Genomic DNA, 16,424 nt, shown 5'->3' with positions numbered 1-16,424 from the left:
TAAGAACAAGACGAATGTTGATGTTAGGCATCAAAGACGCGGCTGAATGGGTTTTATTGAATATTAATATATATTATCGATACCCAATTGGCTCAATAAAGTCAAGTGACAATATATACAATAGTTAACATAACTATGACGTTTTAATCAACTTTCTAGATCGTAGTTACTCGGTCGTCTCCGGCATGCGTAAATTATTTAGACTGGTACCTTGCATTATCACAGACAAAATTATTGGTGTCGGGTCGATTCGGCCGAGATATCATTTCGACATTATCCTTTTCAGCCTACTTTTATTCATTAATGTTTGTTTTAAATCGTGTGAATTACGCTTTGAACTTTCATTTTATATCATTTAAATTTAAATTGTGTTAATTTCGTTATTCCGACTTATATTTATTGGTAAAATTGTGTGAATTAAGCTTTGTACTTCCATTTTATATCACTTAAATTTAAAATAGTCAATTAATGTCGTGTTAAGGCACTTATATTTGTTATCAAATGCATAATTTAAACTATTATTCACAATATACCCGTAAATTCTCACATGCATATTTACAACCACAGCGTGTATATAAATCGTTTTCACGGAAAGTAAATTTCTAAAATAACGAACTCGTATGACCGGCGACCATTCAATACAAAAACACAGAGAATAACTTTTTTTTAATTTTCTGTTTTAAACATTAGGCTTATTCATTTTATATGACGTTTTATATGACGTTTTACACGCATCAAAACGGTTATTGACGAAAAAACTTTAAGTATAGTTGAATAAGATTTGATATCATAAACAAATCTTTTTTTTTCATAACTAAAATTTATTCGTATACACATCCCCATTGACAATTGCAAACATGTATCCTTATAGACGCGGCCTCCAGGCCGCGTCTAATAAGATCAATAGTGGCGGATCCGTGGACTAATGGTAACATACTTGACTGTCAATCCAGGGGTCGCAGATACGGTTCCCCGTCGCATCATAATTTATCATAATCATATTCGACACGGGCAGCTAAGCGCATACTAGCTCTGTCATATAAAAAACGCAAATCCTGTGCAATTGTGTAACTATTTATATGAACATATTTAGTTATAACAGATAATGTCATACGTTTATCAGGAAAATGCTCTATCAGAGCTGCACAAAGTATTGGCCAATTAATGTTGACTGTTCAAAAAATTGTACGAACGTCAGACATACAAATGTAAAGAATCAAATTGTATGTCACTCTGGGTGCAAAAAACATTCAGTCCCTTTCTTGCTACAGGTACAGCTTGTGTATTCTTAATTATGATAATATATCATTCATTTAGGAGAGCTTATAATATATAGTTTATTTCAGATTTGTATAATAAAAAACTGTGCAATATAGAATATACTGAAAATAATAAAACAAACACACACTTATTACAACGATAAATGGTTTAAAAAGTATTTTTTAAAACTTGAAGATATGTAAACATTTTGTATGAGTACGCAAATACAATGCAGATATATATAAGCAAATTGGACATAAAGGTATTTCAGACATAATTGAGATTAAAGCGTTTAGGTTATACAAGGTCTCTTTTCTGTATAAGCTGGTTTTCATATGTTGCTGTTTTGTGTAAGCAAAACTAAGAATGCGATATTTAGTACTCAATTGAATGCACATCGAAACATATTAAAATGTATTTGATGTAAATGCATTTGAGCAAGGTTGGTAAAGTGCAGAGACGATTGGAGGGACGTGTGACAAGAAAATACCAAGAGGTAACACAGGAGGTGTGTTCCAATAACGTTTGACAAGCACACAATATGAATTTAGTTACGACATGATTAAAATAGTAGAATTTGACTGGTCCACTGTAAAGTGCACGTCGGCAGAAGGAATGGAATGTGACTCTAAATTTCCCGAACTAACAAAAAGGAGTTTTTACAGTATGTGGAAAACAAATGTTCATAAAGATTTCTGTAATAAGTTGTAGCCTTGCGTGATGTATACTAAACTTCCGATCTCCGTCATGGAAAAAAACAACAGTGAGGCATGTTTTATAAGTTTTGTTTAGGCTGTGTTATAAACTGGCAGATAAGGAACATACTGGATTTATACTTGGAGGGCATTCCATCAGGCTATTATAGAAGAAAGACACCGAGTAAGAATTTGTTACTTGCATGAAATATTGCAGATTTCCCAAATTCCGAAGGCGATATGAGGTGGTTTTGCAACGACGAAAGTGAATCGAGGACGACAGGTTAGGTTTAGTCATTGATTGGAAAATTTTATAAAGTAGCTTGCTATAACGTATTTTGATTGTTTTGAGACTCAAGTTAGGTTTCGTTGTACTGGATGTTAATGTATACAAGACGTGCTGCACCACAAATAATCCTGACAGCTTCATGTTGAATACAAAGTCGTACTTGTCTTTTTTGCAAAATATTGTAACAAAAAAACGTCAACATACTGAATAAGTGGTATTATTAAAGTAAATTAAAATATTTCTAGAGATCTACGTTGAACGACATACTAGAAATACCGCTCTATGTGTATTCATAGCCAGGACTATTGCTTGATGGACTCGATATGCTAGGTGTCAGGAACAGGATATTAGAACCGTGTGAAAAAAGCTTTACTCTGTAATGTCTGTGAGATGTAACCGATTTAAGTTGCATGTTATTCGTGAAAACATGATTCACTGGTGTGCTCGTCTTTTTAGAGACAAGGAGAGGCAATATTTTCGCTGGGTTGAAGGACACAAACTCTCTTTTTGCCCAAGAATGGATAGGTGGTCTACAATAATGTTAAGGGCAGTATTATCTGCAAAAGACACGAACGCGAATTCACAAATGATGTTGTTTATATATACAATGAAAAGAAAAGGACCGAGAATTGAGCCTTGAGACACACTTGCAGTTACGGAAACAGTATCAGAGTATGTGCAAGAAAGAACAACAACTTGTTTTCTGTCGATAGGATAATCAGTAACCATAAAAGTCATGCTCCTAAAATTCCACTTTGGAGAAACTGAAGAGAAGACGTTTGTGCTAAAAGCAACCAAAAGCTTTGTAAATATCACAAACCGGCGAGACAGAATAAATTATAGAATGAAAAAAATGGAACATAGTTATATATTTCTTAATGAACCCAGGCTGAAAAGGGGCCAGGAATTCGGTCGTGCAAATATGATAATGTTATTATTCAGGATTCCATCTACCGAAAATATTTTTACGAAAACTTTAATCAAGTAATATAATATGTTTAAAATAGCTAGTTCGCACAATGAATGAAATCGGGTCTGAAAAGTATTCCTGTAATAGCTTAGAACCATTGTTTAGAATGTCACCAATCATATATTGTATATCATTAAACAAACTGCATTTTTACCCATGACGTGATTGCCAAATATTTTACAATGTGGGATTAGGTTAACAACATTGTAGGTAAAAGGGCGGCTATTGTCAAGCAAAACCTTATTTATGAATTCAAATTGCCCAGAATGTTTCCATTGTGTCTGATAAACCTATTTACTATGTCACTTTAGTGGCAGGTAATCCAACATGACATAAATACATCAATTTCAAAGACAGACAGACAGACAGATCATTTATTTACCAGAAGATCATAGACCCATGTGGCCGAATATCATACAAAAATGACGACAAGTACAAAACATGTGTAAATAGTCATACATATGTATGACCTTTCGTGCACTACAGACAACATTTAACATACCAAAACATACAATAACCACAATTTTAACAATACAATTACTGGTATATATGTGATCATATTTTATATGCATATACATATACATAAACACCCACACATACATATACACATATAACACACACACATACTTATGTTGGATATAATGCAACATTTCTAAGTTCGAAAGCCTTGTATATAAACATACTCAGATTTTTTAAAATAGTTTCATTTTCTGTATTGATCAACGCAATTAATTTGTACATACTAGGATGTTGTCTATAATACCTAGGTATAAATAGCATTCGTAGTTCATTAAATAATGTGCACTCTAGTAGAAAATGGTATTCATCTTCTAATAAGGAACAAACAGTGCATTTACGTTCATTTAGGGGCGTTGATTGCGGTCTATTCCATCGTCCCGTTTCAATGCTTAATCTATGTGAGGATAGCCGCAATTTGGACACCGACATTCTAAATTTAGTAATATTTAAAATGTTGAGATATGGTTGAAATTTAAATTCTGACACATTTTTGTAAAACCTAGCCCTACTGGACATGTCTAATCTACTTTGCCAATCTTGAATAAAAGTATCTTTTAACCTTTGTTTAACAAGACACAAAAATATCTTAACATTTCCAATTTCTTGATAAAACCAGGCATCATATAAGCCTAAACTACAAAGTAGGTCTTTTGTGAGTGAACACCAATTTGGTTTGTTTGGATGCTGTTCCATATCTGTTTTCAGCATGTTATAAACCTTTTTATAATATTTACTTTCATTACTATGTAAAAGTTTCACCCAGTATTTAATCATACTCATGTATCTTATTGTCTTAAAGCTAAGCCTCCCTAATTCTCCATATATGAAGTCATTTTGTGTCGTCTTTTGTACACCGAGAAGACGTTTACAGAATTGTAAATGAACTCGTTCAACTTGATTGCCTTGAGCAAATCCCCAAACTTCCCCAGCATAATTTAAAATAGGCGCAACAAGTTTGTCAAATAAATCAAGTCTATGTTTAACTGATATGCTAGTAAATTTATAAAGATATTTGTTCATTTGAAATATCGCTATAAGTGCTTGACCCGCTAATGTTGTTTGCGCATCAGAAAACGATCCTCCATTGCTAAACACAATGCCAAGGTACGGAAACTTGTTTGTAATTTCTATTTCAACATTGTTGTAATAAAACTTCATATCCCCCCTTAATCGTCCACCCTTATGAAATATCATAATTTTAGTTTTAATAGTATTAACTACGAGTTTCCATCTATTACAATATTCAAACAAAGCATCTAAGCTAAACTGTAGTTCATTTTCGGAATTTGCAAATAATACTATATCATCAGCATATAAAATCAGAAATATTTTAAACATATTAACATCTATGCCATCTAGGCCTTTGTGTATAAAAACATCTTCTAAATCATTTAAAAACATAGAAAATGGGAAGGGCGACAAACTTTCGCCTTGCCGTACACCTAACCTACAGTCAAAGCCTTCTCCTAATAAATTATTATGTTTAACTTTCGATTTGACATTATCATACATTGATTTAACTATATTTAATATTTTACCTCTAATTCCAAGTTGAATTAGTTTGTACCAAAGATTATCTCTTACAATATAATCAAAAGCTTTTGTGTAGTCTATAAAAGCACAATATAAACGTTTACCTTGGTTTAACATATGATTAATAATACCATGTAATACAAAAATGTTGTCAACAGTTCCCATATTTGACCTGAAACCTGCCTGTGCTTCGATATACACATTGTATAGTTCTGCCCAATCAGTCAACTTATTGTTTAATATCCGCGTAAATAATTTACCAATGGTGCTCAACAATGTTATCCCTCGATAATTATTTTCATCATTAACATTTCCCTTTTTATGTAATGGTACAATAAAACCCTCAGACCATGTCTTTGGGAAATATCCAATATCAAACAACTTATTAAAAAGTGTAAGTAGATGCGGTAACAATACAGACTTTCCATGGATGAAAAATTCATTTATATGCATATCTGGTCCACCACTTTTATTTGTGTTTAATTGTGCAATAGCCTTTATCAAACAATTAGAAGTTATCGGTGTATTTAATTCATTGAACATAACATCGAATTCATTCTTCTCATATCTATCTATGAAATCAACAACATCCTCATCGATAGAGAAAAAAGGGTCATCGGGGTTATTTACCGTTTTAAAATACCGTTCAAACGTGTCTAAAGATATATTGGTGGCTTGTATATTAGCACAGCCTTTTAACAGATTCCAATATAACTTTGCATTTTTAAACCGCGATTCATTTAACTTTTTTGTTTGCATTTTATCATAAGAAAGCTTATTTCTACGAATGCACATTTTATAGCGAGATCTCGCATTTACCGTATTTAATCTATTTTCTTCGGAGTTGTAATGTCTAAAAGTATTTAATGTGCTATAAAATAGTCTCCTATTCTCATAGCAATCTTCATTGAACCAAGGCTGGTCATTGCTAGAGCTATATTCCAAACGATTTGTGTCCGACTGAATAAAACATTTACGCATAAATGGTTGTGCCGAATTATGTATAATAGCAGAAAACTCAGAAATACAAGAGTCCAAATCTTGGGCTGTTGTAGCATTTTTTATCCTAGTATTACAAGATTGTAAATCATCAAATGTATCTTGACATGATAAATTTTGCATAAAAACATCTCTTTTACTACTATCCCACACGTATTTACCTTTAACGCTACTACGACTACTCTCATTACATGTTACATCTGCTGTATGTTTACTAAAAGACAATGCAAAATTAACAGCACAATGGTCTGATAATATGTTTGGTGAATCAACAACAAAACTAGAAACATGCTCAAATAAATTTTGTGTAGTTAAAACATAATCTACAACACTTGACCCTCGACAACCAACATGTGTATAATTGCCCACTTTATCTCTATCAAAACGACCGTTTAAGATACGTAATCCGGTTTGTTTACACAAATCTAATAGCATTAATCCGTAATTATTTATCCTGCCTTTATCCTTCGAACATCGCGCAATAGGTACATCAGTTATATAGTTATCGGGTAAAAAATCATTTATATGTGTATAATTATCATCTGTAACATAATCTGGGTAATCCGACGTGTGTGCATTCAAGTCTCCACAAAGCACAAAATAAAAGTTTGAATTATTTGATTCAATATCGGTTATATGGGAAAGTAACCTATCAAAAGTATGTCTTTCAATTAAACTTTGTCTACTACTATTTTCCGGTACAACATACGATAAACAGAAATACAAATCATTATCTAACCCCAAGGTCGAACCATTGATTTTAATACATAAAATATCGTCATTACTTGTGAAAATCAAAGTGTCGTTCGTCACATAAGTATCCCTCAAATAGACAATTATACCACCAGATGATCGTTTACTATTTGGCTTATTTTCTTCCCTATTTAAAACATAGCATTCAAAATTATTAACATGTAAATCGGAAAATTCGTTAGTCCAAGTTTCTGTTAATAAAATAACATCATTTGTCTGAAAAATACTAATTAATTCTGGAGATTGTAATTTATTAGTTCGTCTACTTATAAGTCCTTGAACATTTAACACCGTACATTTCAGCGTGATCTTCTCATTAGTGTTCTATGCTGTAACGGTCTGACTCCGTTCCGCCTGGTGACCACCGCTGTCAATATGACCTGCATCACTGTTACTATTTTGGGCGATGGGGAAATCCGGGCCATTTTCAGTCCGCGTTTTGCTAAGACTTTGTTTCCTGTACGGTTTTGCGGATTGTGACATTTTCTCAGATCTGGCCACGGAGCGAGGTCTGCCACGGGTAGCGACATTGTAAACAGTTTTTAACAATGTCTCGTCAGTGTCTGACGTCTGTAAATCCGGACAGGCGACGGTGACCCCTGTTCTATGTTCAAATAGAAGACTATTATTGTTACAGTATTTAAATCGTTATAATCAATGACGGTTATACACATCGAGTGCATATCACTTCCTGGAACATTGTGATTGTTTTACTCAAGATGTCGTAATAATTTGAATCGATTTCGAGGATAAGAAAGCGCCAACAAAGAAATATCAATATTGATTTTAAATGCACCAAATGTTAAACACGTAATAAAAAAGTTTAATGGTCATGAGCGTTATTTCGACAGGGACAGTGTCAATGATATGGCTGCCAGCATGAAATTTTTTTTTTATGATAATTCATTAAATCAATATCTACCGATTCCCTTCCTTAATTCGATGCATGTAGTCCTAAACAGGTCAAACAGTTTTTGAAGGATTCCTTATCCTTAAAACAAACATAAAAACATAATGTTGGCGTATTGAAGAATGCCGGACCTAAATAAACTGGTCATTAATTTGACATTTAATGCCATAATGCACGAGTTTTGGTACGTTATTTTTTTTGTTCAGTGTCATTTCGGGCTTAGTCATTTGCATTTAATCAGAGTGTTACTTACTGTTGTGACCAGAAGGATTGTCACTATATTATTAACATTTATGTTTAGTTCATAAAACGAAGATAATCATTAAACTACTTATTTCGTGTTTTTTCTATCATGATCTATTTACATCGACACATATTCTATTGTAAACAGGCACATTAATAAATTAATTTTCATATCAAGACTTTTCCTAACATAAAATCGATAGAGTAAATCAACCGAGTTCTCCGTAAACAACAAAGTTTATAATGTAGGAACCTTATATATCACACAAAATCTTGCAGTTTTCTACATCCAATACTCCCGAACCATGGTGCAACTTTAAAATGAAACTAAGACGAAAATATAGTTTTTTTTATATCAAAATTAGTGTTGTCCAATAAAGACAAATAATGAGAACCCTTTAGAGATTGATTTATGACACTTATATCACATTTTGAATATGTCCTTTGAAACTTAAGGTAGCACCAAGATTGTTAAATTTATTAAACTTCGAAAACTTTGTTATTTATATGAAAGTGAGTGACTCTTGCTAACATAGTATTTCATCTAGTTTGATAGTGTACATTTAATAATATTCTAAATAATAACTGTGAATTAACCATCTACACGATCATAGCTAATAGAAACAAGGTTACACACATTTATAATTCACCGTACTGGCAACAATGGAGATTTCGGGACGAACCATTTTGGATAATCATTTTCTAACCGACAAGTCAATCCATGTTCACGATTACAACTCGGGTAACTCAGGTAACTCAAGTGTTTAGTCAAATAAGTTGAGAAAGTCCACTGCGCACGCGTTAAATCATCGATTCGATTAAACATCATCGCGAGTTGGCTTTGACAATAGTAATTTCCATAGCGTATGCGTTAGGTATTAATCAATTTTAAGATAGTTAGATTTTCCGAATGAATTTAAGCGGCTCACCCAAACAAAGATTTAGATCGCTCTGACATTTACGAATGTCTGATCAAAATAAAAAATGAAATACAAAATAAAAAGGGACAGAAACAAACAATATAGTCTTGAATATAATTGATAATTTGTTCAACATAAACCATATTTTTCCCTTGGTAATTAGTCAATGATGTTCCTTGATGTACCATATACACGAAGACACTTGCGCTGAAAGGTTAATATTTAATTTGGAGCGGATAGTTTTGATGCAACAACGGGCAGTTTTTTAGTCACCTCAAGTGTCAATTGAAACAAGTGTCTATATGAGTTGTTGGTATAGAAGCCATTCTATGCCAACAAAACATAACAAAAACTTATTTCAAGCCAGAGTTATAACATTCGTATTGTTCATATTAACATGTTCATACGTTGCACAAACGTTTTGGTCAATACTATACACAGGTTAGGGAAGAAATACATTGCAACACTTTTCATAATGTATAACATTGTTTAGTCTTCGCGTTAAAACCCTTTTCCTATCAAACAACCACAAAAATCACATATAGATGATCGAAATATATCACCAAACAACTACATAGCTCATTTGTACTAACATATAATATGTAAATTAGTCTACCAATAAACCGAATACACTTTATCGATTAATTATACACATATTGTAGTATGAAACTTTTAGCCATTTCATTGGTTTAACATACCCATTTCCTCGATCGTCTGTAACAGAAAAACAGAAGCACATTTAAACAGTACGATAGTGAACTAATGAAAGCATTGCTTTCATGTACATTATGTTATCATTTGTGAAGGCCATAATGCTTTGTTCATGTAAGCAACACCCTAACATTAATATAAAGAGCAAGGTTACATAAACGCTGATGAATTATCGTAGCTTTATGATTCGAATTTGACAGTGATCTTTACTTATTCAATGTATTTTTACCTACAATATGGATTTTAAAACTAATGACTGTACCTGCTGTTTTGAGAATATAACAAGTCAGGATAAGTCAATGATAAGCATGATTTTTTTTAAATAATTTAAAAAAAATAACATAAAAATAGAAAATATACAAATAATCAGAAGAAGGTCGCTGATTATCTCGGTCTGCAGAACGGTAGATGGATAATTATATAGATTTTATGCGACATATAAATCCTTAACAATTGCGGCTAAATTTGTCACCATTGCAGCGAAAGAAGTTGGCATTCGCTATAGGCAGAACGTAAATAAACAACATCCAAAAGGTCTACTTTAGCAAGAAATGTATTTCTTCACTCCTCAATATAAACAAGCACAGTGATCAAAACGACAGCTTTATTTATTGACGATACAAATATATGATATCGGAGAGTGACACTTACTAAGCGCGTCGTAAACCGATGCGAAGTTACGCCAACTTTATTAATTGACAATACAAATATATGACATCGGAGAGTGACGCTAACTAAGCGCGTCGTAAACCGATGCGAACTTACGCCAACTTTATAAATTGATGATACAAATATATGATATCAGAGAGTGACGCTAACTAAGCGCGTCGTAAACTGATGCGAACTTGCGCCAAGGTTATTAATTGACTATACAAATATATGATATTCGACAGTGAGACTTACTTAGCGCGTCGTTAACCGATGCGGCATTTGGCATGGATAATTCATCGTACGTATGAACTTCGATATTTTCAGGATTGTCTGTATCGGATCTGAAAATAAAAAAAACAGAAGTTCTTAACATATATGATCTTAATATATCACTGCAGTTGTTGGGTTTATATCTTTAAAATAAATCAGATATTGATAAAAATAAATATTGAAGATCTTCACTATGATCAGTTGTATTTACTAGGTGTACTTTCATTGTTTGAATCACAGTATAAGGTAAAAAATGTTCAAGAGTCATTAATACATATGCAATACAAGAAGAACAAATCAATAAATGAATGAACTGTGGTCGATGTACAAGTCATATCTTAAAAGCCACCGCAATATGCCTTGTAATCGTTTTTACTTTTTACGTTTACCACACTCCTAAAGAAAGATAATTCAAACACGCATATTGAAATATCTATTTTAGCCCGTTTTCTTAACTAAAACATTTTTGAAGAGATACCAATCGAAAGTACACACTGCGTCATAGTTGGATTTAATTAATTGACCGCTAATTCGGCTGGTAACTATTGAGTTATCAGTTCCAAAGTCACCGACTGTTCGCTTTCCAAAGGCATTGGCACTATTGTGAATTGATTCGAATCAAAGAAATGCTTTCTTTTTCTATGGCATATTTTAGACAAGTCCGTGCCTGTTGTATACTAATTAATACTTTGAGACACAACCCAGGGTGTTGTAAGTAAACCTGTCATAGTTGACGCGTTCTTAAACCCTTCTACTTAGAATTTAAAATCACTTACACAGATTGCGCAGCAGTCACATCTGTAATAAAAAAATGAAGGGAAAAATATTTTTTGACTCAGCGAAGGTATTCAGGAAAAGTCAAAACAGCTAAAAAAAAGTTTGTTTTCTGTGATACTACCAATACTTTGGTTTACGGTACAATATTGCTATCTAATTTCAAGGAGAATATCGTAAATGTTCGACTCTTACAAAGGCACTTGTCGTATTGCAGGAAAATGCTACGTATATAACAGCGCGGTGAACGACAAGTAAGGTTCTCTTTCAAACTTACAACGCCATTTTATAAAATCAACATCATATTCATTATAAGTGTTAAATAAAAACGTGAAATAGCCGCTTACCTCTTTTTCTTTCAAAGTTACAGTTCACTGTATATTTCCGTCTAAGAATAACCACGACCACAGTTACGACTAAAACTGCCGCAAGAGGTCCGCACACAGCACCGGCAATAACTGAACCAGCACTGTCATCTGGTTGTATAAATATATAATTTGTTTTTTATTAATTAAAATACACTGTTCGTCACGTTAATTTTAGGTTTATTTTTTAATGGTATCTTAAGTTAAATTTATGTCGTACGCCCAAATGTATATTCAATCATGTGACTAACATTCCCACAATTCTTAAAAGTCTCTTCAGAGACGTGTTAAATGTGCTACCTTATAAAATATATCCACTGTCGGTGAAAAGATTAAGTGAAAACATATACTGGGGTACTTCAAACCGTTCTGTAATATATGTTAAATAGCTTAGAGACCACAATATAATTTATACAAAAACTATCTTTGGTGTAATCCCACACTATGTGGAACCTGTAAGCATTCATGTATTCCTGCTAATGGTTGTCAACTAACAACACAGAAGTCTGCACTTTGGCACTGACACATTTATATTTAAAGGCTACTCCTAGTATTATATCTCCACCCCTAAAGCACGTGTATGAAACAATAAAAACATAGGAACATGTTTCGACAACGTGAAAGTTTGGCACAGTTTTAACTTCTCTTTTGTAAAGAAATACCACCACCACTAAATTTGTGAAATGAATCAGTAAAAACAGATAAAGCTTTTCGAAAAGCTGTAAATCTTAGCACTTGCAATACAATAATTCTGACCAAGAAATAAGATGGACAGCAAGATTATGGGGTATTCGATGCTATTTTCAAAGTTGCGAATTGTGATTATAAAATGTTTGAAAAATATAATATTCTCTTATAAAAGACAAGTCAACACCATTCGTTTTGAAAACTCATAGTTTGGTTAATGGAGATTCCCTAAAATTCTAAAATCAGAATGAGTACCGAAATTGAACTATAAACTGCACATTGTGTGAATAAAATGTAGGCTCATTAAGTGACAATCTTATACAAAATCAATACATAAACATGTATAACAAACATAAACTTTGAATGAGCCTTTAACTACTTACTAAATAATGCATTGATGGAAAATATTAATTACTGATAACAAAAGTGTAACTGTGTATTTAATACCTATAAACGCAAAAGTATTAAATGATTGGTGAATGCTATAAGATGTGCTGTGATCTACTGTGTTTTATGCATATGTTTTGTTCAAATTAAACTAGGTATCCTTTATTAAAACCATTCGACCTTTATTCATCGTTTTTTGAATATTAAAAAAGTATTAATTTTATGTGGGAGTAATAGTACATATTTAAAAAGACATAATCCCCCGAATTCAAGAGCTGAGTAAACTCGTACATTACCTTGTGCCTGCAGTAGAAACGTTTCAGTATAGTTTCCAAGCTCGTTGTTGACATGTACGCGGTAATACCCGAAATCCTTTTCATCTACGGAACTGAAGAATAATTTAGTTTGAAGTCCGTCTGTAGAAATAGTTATGACGATGTCTGTGTCATTACAAACAATATTCCATGTACTAGACGCCGAAACCTTCTTTTCCCAAACAAAGTCCTTAGCTCTTGGTCGCGGAAACGCTACTAACTTAAGAGTAAACGCTGCAGGCTCTCCAGGTGCAATTGTGACGTTCTGGTCTCTCTGGGACAATGCTGATGCACGAGGAGCACCTGAGAAATAAAGCTCTTTTTTATATATTTTCCTGGAAACAGGATAAGAAAATGTTTACAATGTGCTGTTCTGGAAAACATGGTTTCTAATGTTAGTACATAATTAAAAAAAGGACAAGCAAAGTAGCCAACAATTCAGGTAATATAAACTTTGGTATGATGTTTTTTACATATGAGGCGATATCGTCTGGAACCGTTTGTCGTACTGAAAACGGATATGATTTCAGGTTCAGATATACTTAACTTTAGCGCCAAATATGGGTCACAAATGTGTTCATGTCAAGCGTATGATCAAAATAAGTAGTTGTGTTTTTGGCTTAGTCACAGTATAATATGCACATTTGTGAATGCTTAAACTTTCATAGAAACTCCATTCAATACAATATGAGATATAAACAACACTTATCTACGTTCGACAACAGTATATGCCATATGTACAAGATAATTAACACATGTTTGTACTGCAAAGGAAACAACAGAAAATAGTAGTGTCGCAATGGAAGTTGTGATGAAAGATTTATTGGTGTAAGTTCTTTTAATAAAATGAATATGCATTAGTCAATGTTTAGAGGGAAAAACAAATAAATGGAACTAAAGCTCGAAAAAACAAAACCAGAAAATCATTGTACTCACATCGAACAAATAGCTCCAAGGACCTGATATTAGCTTTAGTATTATGTTCGTTTTGTGCTGTACACTGGTAAATGCCTTCGTCTTCACAAACACTTTTGCTGATCGTGAAATCCAATTGTTTTGCGTCACTGGCTGTTTTCAAATATTGGCTTTGCTTTAACAATGCTAAATTTGATGATGGATTACTATGAGCTTGGCAATAAAATAAGACTTTTGTGTTTTCATTTACTTCAAAGTTTTGCCCGTGATTAGCATTCAATAATGTAAAACTCGCTACTTCTGCTTCGTCTGAAATACAATATATTGAATAAGTATACGATCAGTATTGCTGCACATTCTAGTTTTTATCAAATTCATTCATATGTCTTAACTATTTAAAACATTTTTCGGGCTTATTTTCATGTGTTTAGTCTGGAAGTATTTAATTTTACTAAGTATTTAACTTTAACTTTAAAAAAGCATCCAATGAAACACATTTTTAAAGCAATTTAAAATTAATACGTCCCCTTATGTGCTGCAGTTAGTTTAAAGATGTCAATTTCAAATATATATAATCAATTGAGGCTATTTTTGATATCGGACTTACATTGCACATCAATGTAGACTGTATTGCTGCTGATGCCGACGGATGCGTCATGTCTTGTAGGTTCCATGTAGTTCGAAGCTGTACATTTGTAGTATCCAGTCTGTTTTCGATCAATGTTGGCGAAAATAAGAGTCTGCTTCATGGAGACTTTGGAACTATCAGACATTCTTTCCCATTGAAAGTCGTTCTTGCTCGGAACACCAGCAGTTATTTCACAAACCACAGAAACTGTGCCTTCTTCGATTACTGTAACGTTCGTCAGCGGCTTAACCACGGGAGGAACTGAAGTAAAAGTTACCTTATCATCACTACAAACACTTTTACTTTTATAAGTCTTCATTCTAAAGACCAATAAAAGACATCGCTAAGAATAAAAGAAAATACGCGCGCACTCATCAGGAACTCTATTTAACGCTATTCTGAATAACTGCATTTGTTATTATCTGCATGCGCCGAATCGTGGTATTGGATATATTTATATAAGTGAAGAACGAAGAAACCAGCCCTAGTGTCATATTTATGAAACATTTTAGAGAAAATGTTTAATTTAGTGAAATATTTCAAATGTTATACAAGAAAATTTTAGAAACCCTTTTATTTTTCACCAAATTTGTACATGTATGCATTATTATTTATATTATTTGCTTCCTTACTTTAAAAATTAATGTTTTATGTCCCTAAATCATTTTTAAGCATGCTGAGAATTTAAGTTGGATTTGGTTCAATGAGTAAAAAAATGTACTATTTATCAATGTCAAATCTTAAAAATCAAATTAGACTGATTTCAGTATTGGACTTGCATTGTACATCAACGTAAACTGTATTGCTACTGGCGCCAACGACTGCGTCATGTCCTGTGGGTTCCATGTTGTTCGAAGCTGTACATTTGTAGTATCCAGTCTGTTTTCGATTAATGTTGGCGAAAATAAGAGTCTGCTCCATGGAGACTTTGGAACTATCAGACATTCTTTCCCATTGAAAGTCGTTCTTGCTCGGAACACCAGCAGTTATTTCACAAACCACAGAAACTGTGCCTTCTTCGATTACTGTAACGTTCGTCAGCGGCTTAACCACGGGAGGAACTGAAGTAAAAGTTACCTTATCACCTACAAACACTTTATTGTTTAACAAGTTTATATTTTAAAGACTTTTATTTTATATTTTTTTATTTCTTTTTATTTTAAAGAAAACATCGCTAAGAAAAAAAGAAAATGCGCGCGTTCTCATCAAGCGTTATTATGAATAAATGTTATGTTTAAGCGTTTGTTTATCTAAGTCATTTTCCTTTGTACCTTGTAACTACACAGGCTCTTTTTTGAATTTCCAACTACTAGGCTTGCCCAATCAGAAATCTTTGTATTATTCAAATCGTATATTATGAGAGCATTTTAGATTCAAGTCATACTTATGTGTCTCAAAAAGTTAATAAAGATGCCATCTTACTCCCAACTAAGATTTACGAAAATTAATTCAATTGTTTTGATATACCAAAAAGGATGAATACATGTCGAAAGCAATGGTTCTTATGAAGGAAGCCGAGATAAATTTAAAGAAAGGTGCAGAAAACATGATATTTCTACATTATGAGACTATAGTAGATCACAGTAAATCTTTTAGCATTTACCAACCATTTAATATTTTAGCATTTTCAG

The 16,424-nt window shown here is 32.8% G+C and overlaps 2 protein-coding genes across 2 annotated transcripts in view; both read right to left on the bottom strand.

Moving 5' to 3' along the window:
• Positions 1-6,723: 6,723 nt before the first annotated feature.
• LOC128241590 (contactin-2-like) lies at positions 6,724-15,015 on the bottom strand. Its single transcript, XM_052958593.1, has 8 exons — positions 14,773-15,015; positions 14,187-14,474; positions 13,233-13,553; positions 11,845-11,973; positions 11,500-11,521; positions 10,706-10,794; positions 9,790-9,805; positions 6,724-7,622 (listed from the first exon to the last, which is right to left on the bottom strand). The coding sequence occupies exons 1-8, from the start codon at positions 14,936-14,938 to the stop codon at positions 7,343-7,345; spliced, it is 1,311 nt and encodes a 436-aa protein (XP_052814553.1). The 5' UTR covers positions 14,939-15,015; the 3' UTR covers positions 6,724-7,342.
• A 525-nt stretch (positions 15,016-15,540) lies between these two features.
• LOC128241117 (uncharacterized) overlaps positions 15,541-16,424 on the bottom strand; it is a 36,387-nt gene continuing 35,503 nt past the window's right edge. Inside the window, exon 6 of the mRNA XM_052958094.1 lies at positions 15,541-15,854. Within this exon, the coding sequence (XP_052814054.1) occupies positions 15,541-15,854 (314 nt within the window). The remainder of the gene's footprint in view (positions 15,855-16,424) is intronic.

The sequence above is a fragment of the Mya arenaria genome, chromosome 7 (genome assembly GCF_026914265.1).
Source record: "Mya arenaria isolate MELC-2E11 chromosome 7, ASM2691426v1".
NCBI classification, from domain to species: Eukaryota; Metazoa; Mollusca; class Bivalvia; order Myida; family Myidae; genus Mya; species Mya arenaria.
The sequence above is the reverse complement of the archived record's forward strand: the minus strand, read 5'-3'. Positions and strand labels throughout refer to the sequence as shown.